Here is a 12,747-nt window from a genome sequence, read left to right on the forward strand (position 1 = left end):
AATAAAATTAAATCGGAAAAAAATTAATTCAGTCTGATAAAACAAACAAAAGAAGTTTAATTTATTAATATTGAACTTAAATACTTTAGTTTAAAAATTCCAAACTTTGCTTATTATATTATAAATATGAAAGTCAGACTAAACATTTTTGAATTTATGATCTGTAATGAAATATCTTTGGCCTAAAATATAAGTAAGACCAAACAAGTTAAAATAATAAGTAAATAATATTTTTAAAGGTTTGAATAATTTTAGTAAAAATAAAAAAATAATAATCAATTTTCTATTTGAAATACTATAAATTTTATATTTAAAATATTTAAATTCTTTTAAAAATGATATAGAAAAAATGTTTATTTTAAGTTTGATAAAACAAATAAGTAAACAGTTAAATTTTATTAGTAATTAAATTTAAATACTTTAATAATTCAACTTTGAATTCCTATTTGTAAAATCTAGTATTAAGATACGAAATTTTGCTTATTATATTATAAATATGAAAGTCAGACTAAAAATTTTTGAATTTATGATCATAAATGAAATATCTTTAGCCTAAAATATAAGTAAGACCAAGCATGTTAAAATAATAAGTAAATAATATTTTTAATGATTTGAATAATTTTAGTAAAAATAAAAAAATAATAACCAATTATTTATTATTTGAAATACAATAAATTTTATATTTAAAATATTTAAATTCTTTTAAAAAAATTATATGAAAAAAATAAATGCTTATTTTAAGCCTGATAAAACAAATAATTAAAAAGTTTAATTTTGTAAGTAATTAAATTTGAATATTTAATAATTCAACTTTAAATGAATATTTGTAAAATCTAGTTTTAAAATTCTAATCTTTGATTATTATATTATAAATATGAAAGTCAGACTAAAAACTTTTGAATTTATGATCTATAATGAAATATCTTTAGCCTAAAATATAAGTAAGACCAAGCATGTTAAAATAATAAGTAAATAATATTTTTAATGATTTGAATAATTTTAGTAAAAATAAAAAAAACCAATTATTTATTATTTGAAATACAATAAATTTTATATTTAAAATATTTAAATTCTTTTAAAAAATTATATGAAAAAAATAAATGCTTATTTTAAGCCTGATAAAACAAATAATTAAAAAGTTTAATTTTATAAGCAATTAAATTTGAATATTTAATTATTCAACTTTAAATGAATATTTGTAGAATCTATAATAAATTTTTCAAATTTTGTTTGTTATTTGAGAAATATTAGGATATCATTTAACTATTTTGATATGTAATATATATTTTAGAACGTCTTTGACCTAAAAACACAAAAGATCTAGTAAGTTAACATAATGTGTTAATATTATTGTTAAAAAATTTTATAATTTATATAAAAATAAAACTTCTGTATCAAACAATTTAAACTTTATTTTAAAATATTTTTGTATGAGGTTATGAGGGGGGAAAATAAATGCTAGTCTTGAATTGATAAGCATACAATAAAAAATATTAATTTTATTAACAATTAAATGTGAAATCTTTTAAAATTCATTTTTGAGTGGAATTTATTTGTAAAACATATTAAAAAAATTTAAAGTTTGTTTTGCTTATTATTTTATAAATATTGAAATCCAACTAGATTTTTTTGAATATGATTTTAAGTTATAAATTAGATTGCATTTGTTTCACCAAATATTTAAAAATCTAATTAATTTAGTAAATATAACAAGTATAAGTAGACCTAGTATACTCAAAAAAAAAGTAAGAGGACTAGCTAAATAAATACATAAATAAATAAATTTAATATAAAATAAATAAATGAGAAGAAATCAAATACTTCCAATAAATACCCAAGAAGATGAAGAAAGCGAAGATGTAACTACTTCATTAATTAATAAATTACATTTTTGAATTTATGCTTTTAAATTTTTACAATTTTATTTTGTGCATCTTTGAAATATGAGTTTAAAATTAATCTAAATGTTTTAACTCTTTGTGATTAAATTTTCGATAGGAGTCAGAAAATCAAAATTTTAATGAAGATGAAGACGAAGAATAAACTTTTTTACCGACTAATAATTTAAGAATAACTGTAGAAAGATTGTTGACAGGATAATCAGGAAAGCTAATTGAATATTTTACAGCTTTTTTAAGTTTTTTCTCTGTAGTTTATTACATCTTAAGTACTTATATAACAAGTATGGTTAACTATTTAGATACTTTAGATTACATAGTCCTCATTTATTACATTTCAGAATTTAGTATTAGGCTGTGGTCAGCTCCACATTCTATAAATTTTCTAATTAAAGCTTCTAGCATTGTAGATATTCTTTGCGTTTGGCCTATTTTTTTTCTACACAATTATTCTTAAATGTCGTAATTAGGCAAATTTATCAGAATATCAAGAAATATAAGAATTCTAAAAGTATCAATGTTTGCCAATAAGCACTATAAAAGTCCAGATTCTGAGTTTTCAAGTGTCTCTCAGTAATTTTCTTTCTTTTGCCTTTCAAAAGCGCTTTTAAACAAAATAGATTATCTTCAAAGTTTAAATATCATATATATCAATCAATCAAATTAAAATAAAAAACAATTTATATAAATATTTATTAAAATTATTTTGAGAGCTTTGCATTTATGAAACAATTTAATTAAAATGAAATATTTTTAATTACATAAAGCAGAATTAATGATTAATTTCTATTGATATGATCTATCTATCTAATTAACAGTTTTATCATATAAATTATTTTTATAAATGAAATTTGACATTATTTTGATGCTAAAAACAACTTACTTACTTACTTTTAAAAAACAAATAGTTAATATTTTATTTTATTTCTCACGTTGACAACTATTATTTTGTTAAGTTCTGGAATTCTATTGATTTTTGAAAATGATGATAGGCATTCTGCCTATCTTTCAGACATAGCTAAAGGTTGTACTAGCCCTGGAAAATCATCAGCTACTTTTGATGAAATGATTTATTATGTAGTAGTAACATTAGCTACAGTCGGTTATGGTGATATAACGCTAGCTTCAGATGAAGGAAGAGCATGTGTCATTATATTGATAGTTATCAGTATTGTTTTAATTCCTAAATAAACAAATGAACTTATAGTTCTCATGTGTAAATAAATAATTTTTTATAAGTTTTTTTAAAAAAATTTAATATAAATTTATTTTTTGGATACTGTTGAAAATGAATATTTATTCTTTTAAAATAAATTAATAGACATTCATTTCATCAAAATTTATTTTTAGAATGACAGTATAAAGAATATATATATTTTTTAATAGAAATGCAAAGTAAATATGCAAGAAACAAATATAGATCTAATCCGGAAATACCTCATATACTTGTATGTGGGCATGTCGAATTATCTGCATTAAAATTCTTTTGCAAGGAATTATTTCATCCAGACCATGGCGGTTAAGATAAACATGCAATTATATTGTAACACAATCCTCCAAGTTAAGAAATTGAATAGTTTTTACATAATCCTCAATTTGAACTTTTTCTACATTACTTGCAAGGCAATCCCATGCTTGATAGAGATTTAAGAAGAACTTCTGTTTATAGCTCAAAAGCTTGTGTTTTACTCACAGATAAGTATATAACAGATTCTCACTCAGCAGATCATAAGAATGTTCTAACTGGTTTAGCTATTAAGAAATTTGTTCATCACCAAACAAAAGGTGAGAATAGTATACGTCTTTGTATTCAGCTCATAAAACCAGAAAGTAAAGCTCATTACTATTCTTCATTGTCTTTCAAGTCAAACGATTTGCTGATTGTTGTCGAGGAATTTAAAATGAACTTAGTAAGTTTAATTTAATCAAATAGAAAATTAATAATAAAAAATTATAAAAGTTAGCTAAATCTTGCTTTTGCCCAGGAATAATTAGTTTATTAGGAAACCTAATTTAGAGTGCAGGAGAAATAGATGACTCTCAGTATGAAGATGAGTGGTTAAAAGAATACATGACAGGTATAGGTCATGAAATATATAGAGCTGCTTTATCCAGCAAAGTAATTCATATTTATATTAAATTCTAAAAAAAACAATAATTTTCAAGCTTAAAATTTAATGAAAAATAAAAAAAATTATTTTATTTTATATTGAGCTTGAAATAAATAAATATTTTCAATATCAATTTTAATACTTGAAATTTAATATAAGCAATTTTATTTTATGTTGAGCTTGAAATAAATATTTTCAATATCATCTTTAATGCTTTAAAATTACAGAAAATAAAAAACAATCACATTTGTGTTAAACTTGAAACATTCCAATAATGCTTAAAATTACAGAAAATAAAAATAATTCCATTTTATTTTAAGCTTAAAATAAATGCTTTTAATGTTAAAATTATAGAACATAAAAAAAATAAATGATATTTTGTGTTGAGCTTGAGACAATTTCAATACAGTTTTTAACACTTTAAATTGCAAAAAATAAATTATTTAACTTTAAATATAGTTTGAAGGTAAAACATTTACTGAAATAGCTGCTACAGTATACAATGAGTTTGGAGGTATTTTATTTGGAATAGAACTTGATGTTGGTGGTTAAACTATAATAAGATTAAATCCAGGAAATTATGTGATACCTAATACATTTGAAAATAAAGTAAAAGTTTACATCATTTGTGAAGATAAAAAAGTTGCAGATTAAGTGACAAACTATGAATTGCTACAAGAAGAGATTACATAATTTTAATAAATGTAAAATCATTAAAAAAAGAAGTAAAAGGAATTGGAGAAATAAGAAAGTATGTTTTTGTAAAGTGTTTTTGAAGAAGATTCAGAAGGCCAAAAAAATAAAGTAAGTTTTATATTTATTAAATAATTTTTTGATATTTCAATTTAATTATATAAGGGAAATATCGAAGATATTGAAAGCACAGAAGGCGATTATGTTCTTATGCCTGAATCAATACCTTTGATAAATGTAACTCTTATTAGTTTAAGAGATTCAATAAAAGTTACAAACCACATTGTGTTATGTGGCATACACAGTTCTATCTATTACTTTATTCTTCCTCTAAGAGCAAAATATCTGAAAGAGTTTTAGTATATTGTAATTTTATGTGAAGAGTAACCAACTAAGATTTGGAATGACATAAATCGCTTTCCAAAAATCATTTTCATCAAAGTAAAAAGTTTTAATAAAAAATAAGAATTTTTTTTATTACAAAATTAAAAAATTTTCTTTATAATGAAGAATATTTATTTTATTAAATTGGTTTTTTTATTTTTATTGTTGTAATTAATTAATAAGGGATCACCTTTGAAACACGAAGATTTAATGAGAGCTAATATTTAGTTTGCAGATAAAGCTGTTATATTTAGTAAAGAAGTAACTAAAGAAATGAATTAGGTAGATGAAATGCTTGATTCAGAGAGTATATTTATCTACAAGGCCATTTAAAAGCTCAATAAAAATGTACAAATTATGATTGAATTAGTTTTTCCTTCAAACATACATCTATTGCATGATAGCTCTGATAAACAAATTGCTTAAAATTTAATTCAAGCTGGAGATAATACAGAATTGATTCCTCTTTTTGCAGCTGGGTAAGTATATATCTCTCCCATGATAGATACTTTAACTTGCTAAACGTATTACAATCCTCATATCCTTACTGTTTTACAGCAAATTTTAACTGGAGATAAATAGTCATCAGCTGTAATCAGAGCTATTTGTGATCATGCTGATTTGCACCAGTCTAACTTATATTAAATTCCTGTACCTGAGGATTATTTTAATAAGACTTTCGGTTAGTTATTCCATTATCTTGCTACCGAGTAGCAATTAATTGCTTTAGCCTTATATCGACTTCCTGGTAGTGTTGGTAATTAATTTCCTTACACATACACGAATCCAAAAGAAAATGTAAAAAATTACAAATTGATTTGCATTAGTATTAAATTTATAAATTTAAAAAGACCAAAATCACTCATAGAGACAGAGTCTTTGTTTTAGGGCATTCAGTATCTTCTGATTTAAGTAAATTTTAAATTTTTAGATTTATTTTAGAAGAGAGAATTAAATATTTATTTAGTCAATAATGATGAGACTGGTTAGGAGAGTATGTATGAGGATTTTTTGGTTAATGAAGAAGATCTGAGTTAATTTGAAAACTTAAGAAAACTAGATATGGCTTTCTCGAAGCACAGTAATAAAAAAATTCCAACAAAGTAAGAAGTGAAAGAATAACAATAACTAAATCAAAAAATAGATTTAGAAAACTTAAATCAAAGTAAATTTTAAAATTAATTTAATTTTTATTGAATTTAAAATTGAAAAATGTAGATTCAGCAACATTCAAAGTCATGGAAAACATAAATGATTAAATTGATAAAATCAGAACTCAAATAACTAATTTAAAACTAAATATACAAGAATAAGTAATTTATTTTAATCTTTTTATCAATTATTTATAATAAATTACTAAATTTAATAGGATGAAGATATCAAAGATAAAATAAAAAGTGCATTTAGATAAGAAATAGCATCACTATTAAATTGAGGAATATAAAATTTTATACAAAAAAACATAATTAATTGATGAATTTATTTATTTTCAATTTAAAGAATAAATTTAAATTTATTTTAATTATTTTTATTAAGACCTTTTTAAGTAGCTTATTTATTTTGTTTAAATGTTCAATTAAATAAAAAAAGATAGAATTTAAAAAAATTACTTCAGTTTAATAAGAAATTTTACTTTAAAAATATTAATTAAATAGTTAAAAATTTGATAAAAAATGTTTTATGGTTAATGAGAATGTAAATTTTAATGATTCAAAGATTCTAGAAAAAAATAATTGTAAATAAAGAAGAACCATTAGGAAAAAGAAAAAAATATCTTTCTTTTTTTAATTGATTAAAGATTAATCAGATAGAATGATTAATATAAGTTATTGTGAGAATAATTCAATTAAGTAGAAACGAGTTTTATTGATTTGAAGTATAATTCTATTTAATTTAAGAAGCAAATAATTATCAATAAAAGGAATGTTAACATTTTCAAAAAAATTTTTATTCAGCTCAAAAAAATTATAAAGTTGCTACATCGTAGCTGCTAAAAGAACTCCAATATATCCTTACTTAGGAAAATTAGCAAAATTTAGAGCTCCAGATTTGGCAGGATTTTCTATTTAGAGTGCAATTAGAGATATTAAATTATAGCCTGACTAAATTGATGAAGTATTTTTAGGAGTTGCTTTACCTGCCATGATAGGATAAAATCCAGCAAAGTAAGCAGCTTTATTAGGAGGTAATTTAGCAATTTTTTTAGGTTTAAATTATTAACAGAAAACATTTTAAAAATCAGTAATTTCATAAAAAGCTAGCTAGAAAGAATATGTTTTTTAACAATATAGGTGTTGATATAGAAGTTCCTTGCAGCACTGTTAATAAAGCTTGCAGTTCTGGATTAAAATCTGTTATAGTAGGTGCAAATAGTATTAATGTTGGCTATAATCAATGCGTAGTCACTGGTGGATTTGAAAGTATGTCAAATGTTCCTTTCTACATGTACCAAGTAATAATATCTATTTTTAATTTATAAATTCTATCAAACAAAAGCGAAATATAATATTTATAGAACTTTTTAATTAAACAAATATTTGTTTTCAAATTTTTTAAATATCTTTCTTTCTTTCTTTATTTCTTTCTAAAAATAAAAAATAATTCTAAATATTAATTTTTTTTACTTTTCTATTACAAAAAATTTTGGCTAACAAATTCAAAAATTTATTCAAATTATAAATTATATTATTAAACACATTTAAAGTTTTATTATTAATAATTTATTTATTTATTAAATAAATTAGTAAAGAAGAGGAAAGTAATTCGGAGATTCAAAGTTGCTAGATGGTATTTTAAATGATGGTGTTTAAGATAAGTATTCAGAATAACCTTTGGGTTATTTAGCAGAATAGCTTTGCAAAAATATGAAATTCTAAAAACAAACTGTTGATGCTGTGGCTATCGCTTCATATGAAAGAGCAATCGAAGCTAGAGATAATGGATTCCTTGCAAAATAAATATCACCAATATAATATCACGATGGACAAGTAATTTTTTTTATAAAATTATAAAAGTTTATTTTATTAAATTATTTTGAAGCTTTATCATAAATTTGTGTATTTTATATTCAATTTTATTCTGTTATAAAGGGAATCTAATCAATCTTTTCATCGTCTTAAATAAATTTTATTTTTTTTAAACAAAAATTATTTTTGCTTGATTTAATTTCCAAAATTCATTATTAAATTTTAATAACATTTTTTCATTAATAAAGGGAAAAGTTTTTAGCATTAAAGATGATGCTAATCTTGAATAATATGACTAAGAAAAAATATTGAATGATACAGCTTTTTATGCCAAAGAAGGGATTATCACTTAAAGCAATCAAAGTAATTTTGCAGATGGAGCTGCAACATTAAGTAATCTTATATTTAATATTTTAAATTAAAAAAATTCAAATTAAATTAAATTAAATTAATGATTAAATTTTTTGGTATTTTTATAGATATTTTTTAATTAAAATATTTATCTAATCATGATAATTATTAATTCTAAATATTTAATAGTATTGATGAGTGAGGAGATGGTAAAATAATTAAATATAAAGCCATTAGCTAGAATTTTAGGTTATTAGCAAGTCGAAAAAGAGCCTTTAGAGTATGCTATGGCAAGTGTTGAATCATGCTCTTAGTTAATAAAACAAGCAAATATCAAAACATAAAATATAGATTTATTCGAAATCAATGAAGATTTCCCTTCTACTGTTCTTGCTCATTTAGTAAACTTAGATATTGATTACGAAAAAGTTAATGTATTTGGTGGTACTATAGCATTCGGCAATCCTTTAGGGTAAAATAAATTTATTTCTACCTATTAATTAATCATAAAGCATTTTGCCAATAAGTATTATAAATAAATTTTAAAATAAAAATTACAGCATGACAGGAGCTCGTTTATTGGTTAATTTAGTCTATGGTTTAAAAGAAAAAAATGGAAAATATGGTATTGCATCTTTAGGAAATGCAGGTGGTGGTAGTACCTCTGTTTTAATAGAAAATTTATAATGAATGTATTTATTTATCTGAAAAATAATAAATTTTTTATAGTTTTATAAAAGGGTAATTTAAAATTTATCAAATTTTATTAACTCATTTCAAACGTATTTTTAACTGGTGTAATTAATGTTAAACTTTTTGTGCCATTAATTAATAAAATCATTTAATGGTTTTATAAATTATTGAGATAATTTAAATTGTAAGAAGAGTAAAAAAAATATAACAAAATTATCTTTATGGAATTTATTTAACATAAATTGTATTTTTTACACTTATTATTTTTATTTTTTATAAAAATATCTCTATTTATTAAATTTCATTATTTTTAGCATTTAGTTGCTTTCTTTAATTTATTTCTTTTTAGTATTTATTACATAAAAATACAAATTCGAAACAAAAAATTCTTTAAAATTAATTGATAAATCGTTATTAAATATAAAATTAAGGAAGTTTTTAAATGAAAAAATAATAAAATCATTAATACTTGTAAATTAAGAAAAATTTAATCAAATATAAAATCTGAATTTTATCAAATTTTAATAATTTTAGATCAAATCTAAAAAAATCAAATTAATTGCTTTTAAAATGCTAATTAATTATCTTTTTGATACAAAAATCATAAATTTTAAACGTATCTATTAAAATTCATCAACTAAACAAACTAATACAGTGTATGTTGTTTTAATTTTCCAACAATTTTTTTATACAAAAACTATTTTAATATTCAATAATTAAATATTTTATTAAAAAGAACAAAATTTAATGATTTTTATGACAACATTTTGTTTAATTTATTATTAAAATCTATCCATATTTATTATTTATTGCATTTATTTATTTATTCGCTCTATTAAATATTAACAATTACTTATTATAAAAAAATAATGAATGCCTTTGTATAACTTAGATAACTTAATTTTGTTTCATTTTAAGTGTATACAAGAAGGTGTTATTATATAAACAAACCTCAACTTTTAGCCATATTAATTTTATGCTTTTATGTAGATTTAATTGTAATAGCCATATGTAGTTTAATAGATTATTTTAATTATATTTCTCATAAATATTTATATCAGCAATAGAAAATAATTTAGCTTATAATTAGTGATTTAATTATTATGTATTATTCGAATTAATTTAATGATAAGTCGACGGATGTCATTCTAATTTATTATTCAAATTAAATTAAAGAAATTTCTAAAAGCAAATTTTTATCATTTTAGAAAATCGAGTCAGCCTAAGTATTTTATTCACTCTATAACATATCATTCTACTAATTTTTTATAATATGCTAAAATTACTACTTAAATTGATTAATATTAATTTTAATTTTTTTTTGCTTGAGTATTTAATTTTTTTATTATAATGATTTATAGAAAATTATGATTAAAAAATAAAAGCATATTGAATTATTTGTTTTGTTTTTTTTGAGCTAGTACTTCGAACTTAAAAATCACTAATTTTTCTTTTGACAAATACTTTAAAAATATCAATTTAAATATCACTTTTATAGAATAATTTTTTTAATATCTGTAGAATATTTTTAATAATTCTAAGCATTAGAATTTAGCGAATTAATTTTACAAATAATGTTGCTTTTGAAATCGTTAGAAAGTAATCAAAAAGCTGGCTGCTTCGTACTCACTCAATATTTAGTATAATTTGCTGACTGTAATAATAATAATAAGTAAATGTAAATTATATCTTTTCTGATGATTATTAAATAGAATCGAAAAATTGAAGAAGAAAATGTAATAATTAAATTTAAATAAAAAAAACAAAAAAATTTTTTGATCAAAGAAATAATTATTCTTTTTAGACAAAAATAAAAATTTTTTCTCAATATACTATTAGTATTTATAAAATATCCTCTAAAATAATTACTTGACAAAAATATTGTAGAAAAGTTATCTTAAAATACTAGTCGCTAATATCTAATAGATTATAAAATTTAAAATTGTTGAAAAAGCTCAAGAAACCACTCAAATTTATTAAATATTGGATATAAATTGTTTGTTTATAAAGGATAAACATTTTTTTATATCAGCTTTCTGATTAAATAAACAGTAAACAAAAGAAATTGAGCTCAGCCATAAAATAATAAATAAAAAAAATTGATTAATTAAAAAGTAAATAAAGAAAAAATAAATAAATAAATGTTCCTTTCTTAATAATTAACTTCAGCTAAAGATTAAAAAGCTTTTACTCTTCCTACAGAATAAAGCACACAGACACCAAAGTCCGCTTAAGATGCTTTATTTTTATCATAAATTAGAAATTAACAATTCGAGCTATTTGTTTAAAACGATAACTAGTTTAAGCCTTCCTTTATATCCTAGCAAGTTGTTTATAATTATGCTGTCGTAGAACCTAAGCTCCGTTCCTACAACAGAAATGATTGGAAAAATGTCCTTTAGACTGATAAATCTTTAGTTTCGTTTTCAGAATTAGAATATAATATCCGAAATGGAATTCCTGATGATCTTCGTCCTCGCTTGTGGTTTTGGTTATCAGGAATACAAAAACTAGAGGGAAAGTATAAGGGTCAATACGATAAGCTTAAAAACATGGCTTCTAAGCATGATGAATAAATTTCCAAAGACATTCCAAGAACATATAGCAGACACTAATACTTTAATGGAGAGAAAACAGATACTGCGCTTTAATCAGTTTATTCTTTAGAAACTTATCATGGAAATAAATAAAGTTCAGCATAGTCAAATGGAACATCTATTTTGAATTCTGCAAGAAACACACATAGAGTTGGCTAATCCTCTGCCTTCACTAAAGGATAGTAAATGCTTTTTAACATATTAAGAGCCTATTCTAATTTAGACAGCGAATTAGGTTATGTATAGGGAATGAATATGTTGGCAGCTTAGATTATTTTAGCTTTAAGAAGCGAAAAATATATTAATTTTGCTCGCTCTTTTGGTAGTAAATGTTGCGAATCAAAAGTAGAAGAAAGAGCCTTTTTGATATTTTGCTATATAATGATTGATAATAATTGGAGACAAACCTATCTTCCTGGTTTCGTGAGACTTCATGCTTTAATTTAAAACCTCTAAAAAAACATAGATTCTTAGCTTTTAGATCACTTTCAGGAAATTAAGATGGACTTTTTTAGTGCTTTCTCATAATTTTACTTGACTTTTATGCTAAAAGATATAACAACTACTTTTGGTAGTAGATTTATAGATTTATTCTTACTTAAAGGTGAGCATATTATAGAATTAATAATTTTAAGATTACTAGATATATATCAATCAAACTTACTCTAGATTAGCGATCCTTTTGAGTGCTAAATTTTTATAGCTTAAGAGATGCTCAAAAATTCAGTAAAAATGTTCAAAAATGACCTAAATATATTATTGCCTCTCTCATCTGCCTACACAAAACACATGTGAAATTCTTAATAACCAATTAAAACCTACTAAAAATACTTCAACTCATTAAAAAACAAATAAAAATATTTATCAACATCAACTATGACTTTATTTATAAAAAGAATATTTCATTAATACTTTATAAAATACCCAAAAGTTAAATCAGTAGCATACATATATAAAAACAAACAAAACAAACAAATAATTAATTAATTATTACTGACGCTTTGACTAAATAATAATTTACATCTATCTGCTTAACCACAATTATTCTACTAAA

At 21.7% G+C, this 12,747-nt stretch overlaps 3 protein-coding genes across 3 annotated transcripts; all 3 read left to right on the forward strand. All coding sequences in view use genetic code 6, as the record gives it.

The window, feature by feature from the left end:
* Nucleotides 1–1,699: 1,699 nt before the first annotated feature.
* TTHERM_00091590 (acetyl-CoA acyltransferase family protein) lies at nt 1,700–6,664 on the forward strand. The gene is made up of 12 exons (XM_001012811.2): nt 1,700–1,859; nt 1,999–2,471; nt 2,807–3,114; nt 3,285–3,808; nt 3,859–4,017; nt 4,469–4,813; nt 4,868–5,143; nt 5,270–5,884; nt 5,938–5,998; nt 6,054–6,251; nt 6,305–6,399; nt 6,456–6,664. The coding sequence occupies exons 1-12, from the start codon at nt 1,803–1,805 to the stop codon at nt 6,519–6,521; spliced, it is 3,177 nt and encodes a 1,058-aa protein (XP_001012811.2). The 5' UTR covers nt 1,700–1,802; the 3' UTR covers nt 6,522–6,664.
* Nucleotides 6,665–7,009: 345 nt separating this feature from the next.
* Nucleotides 7,010–9,093, forward strand: TTHERM_000091579 (acetyl-CoA acyltransferase; the record flags this gene model as incomplete). Its single annotated transcript, XM_012796734.1, has 6 exons — nt 7,010–7,271; nt 7,378–7,538; nt 7,831–8,073; nt 8,301–8,445; nt 8,593–8,875; nt 8,964–9,093. 6 exons carry the CDS (start codon nt 7,010–7,012, stop codon nt 9,091–9,093), a joined length of 1,224 nt encoding a protein of 407 aa, XP_012652188.1.
* A 2,144-nt stretch (nt 9,094–11,237) lies between these two features.
* On the forward strand, nt 11,238–12,488 carry TTHERM_00091580 (rab-GTPase-TBC domain protein; the record flags this gene model as incomplete). The annotated part of the gene is made up of 1 exon (XM_001012810.1): nt 11,238–12,488. The coding sequence occupies one exon, from the start codon at nt 11,238–11,240 to the stop codon at nt 12,486–12,488; it is 1,251 nt and encodes a 416-aa protein (XP_001012810.1).
* Between the last annotated feature and the right edge of the window lie 259 nt (nt 12,489–12,747).

The sequence above is a fragment of the Tetrahymena thermophila genome (genome assembly GCF_000189635.1).
Source record: "Tetrahymena thermophila SB210 genomic scaffold scf_8254697, whole genome shotgun sequence".
Taxonomy (NCBI): Eukaryota; Ciliophora; class Oligohymenophorea; order Hymenostomatida; family Tetrahymenidae; genus Tetrahymena; species Tetrahymena thermophila.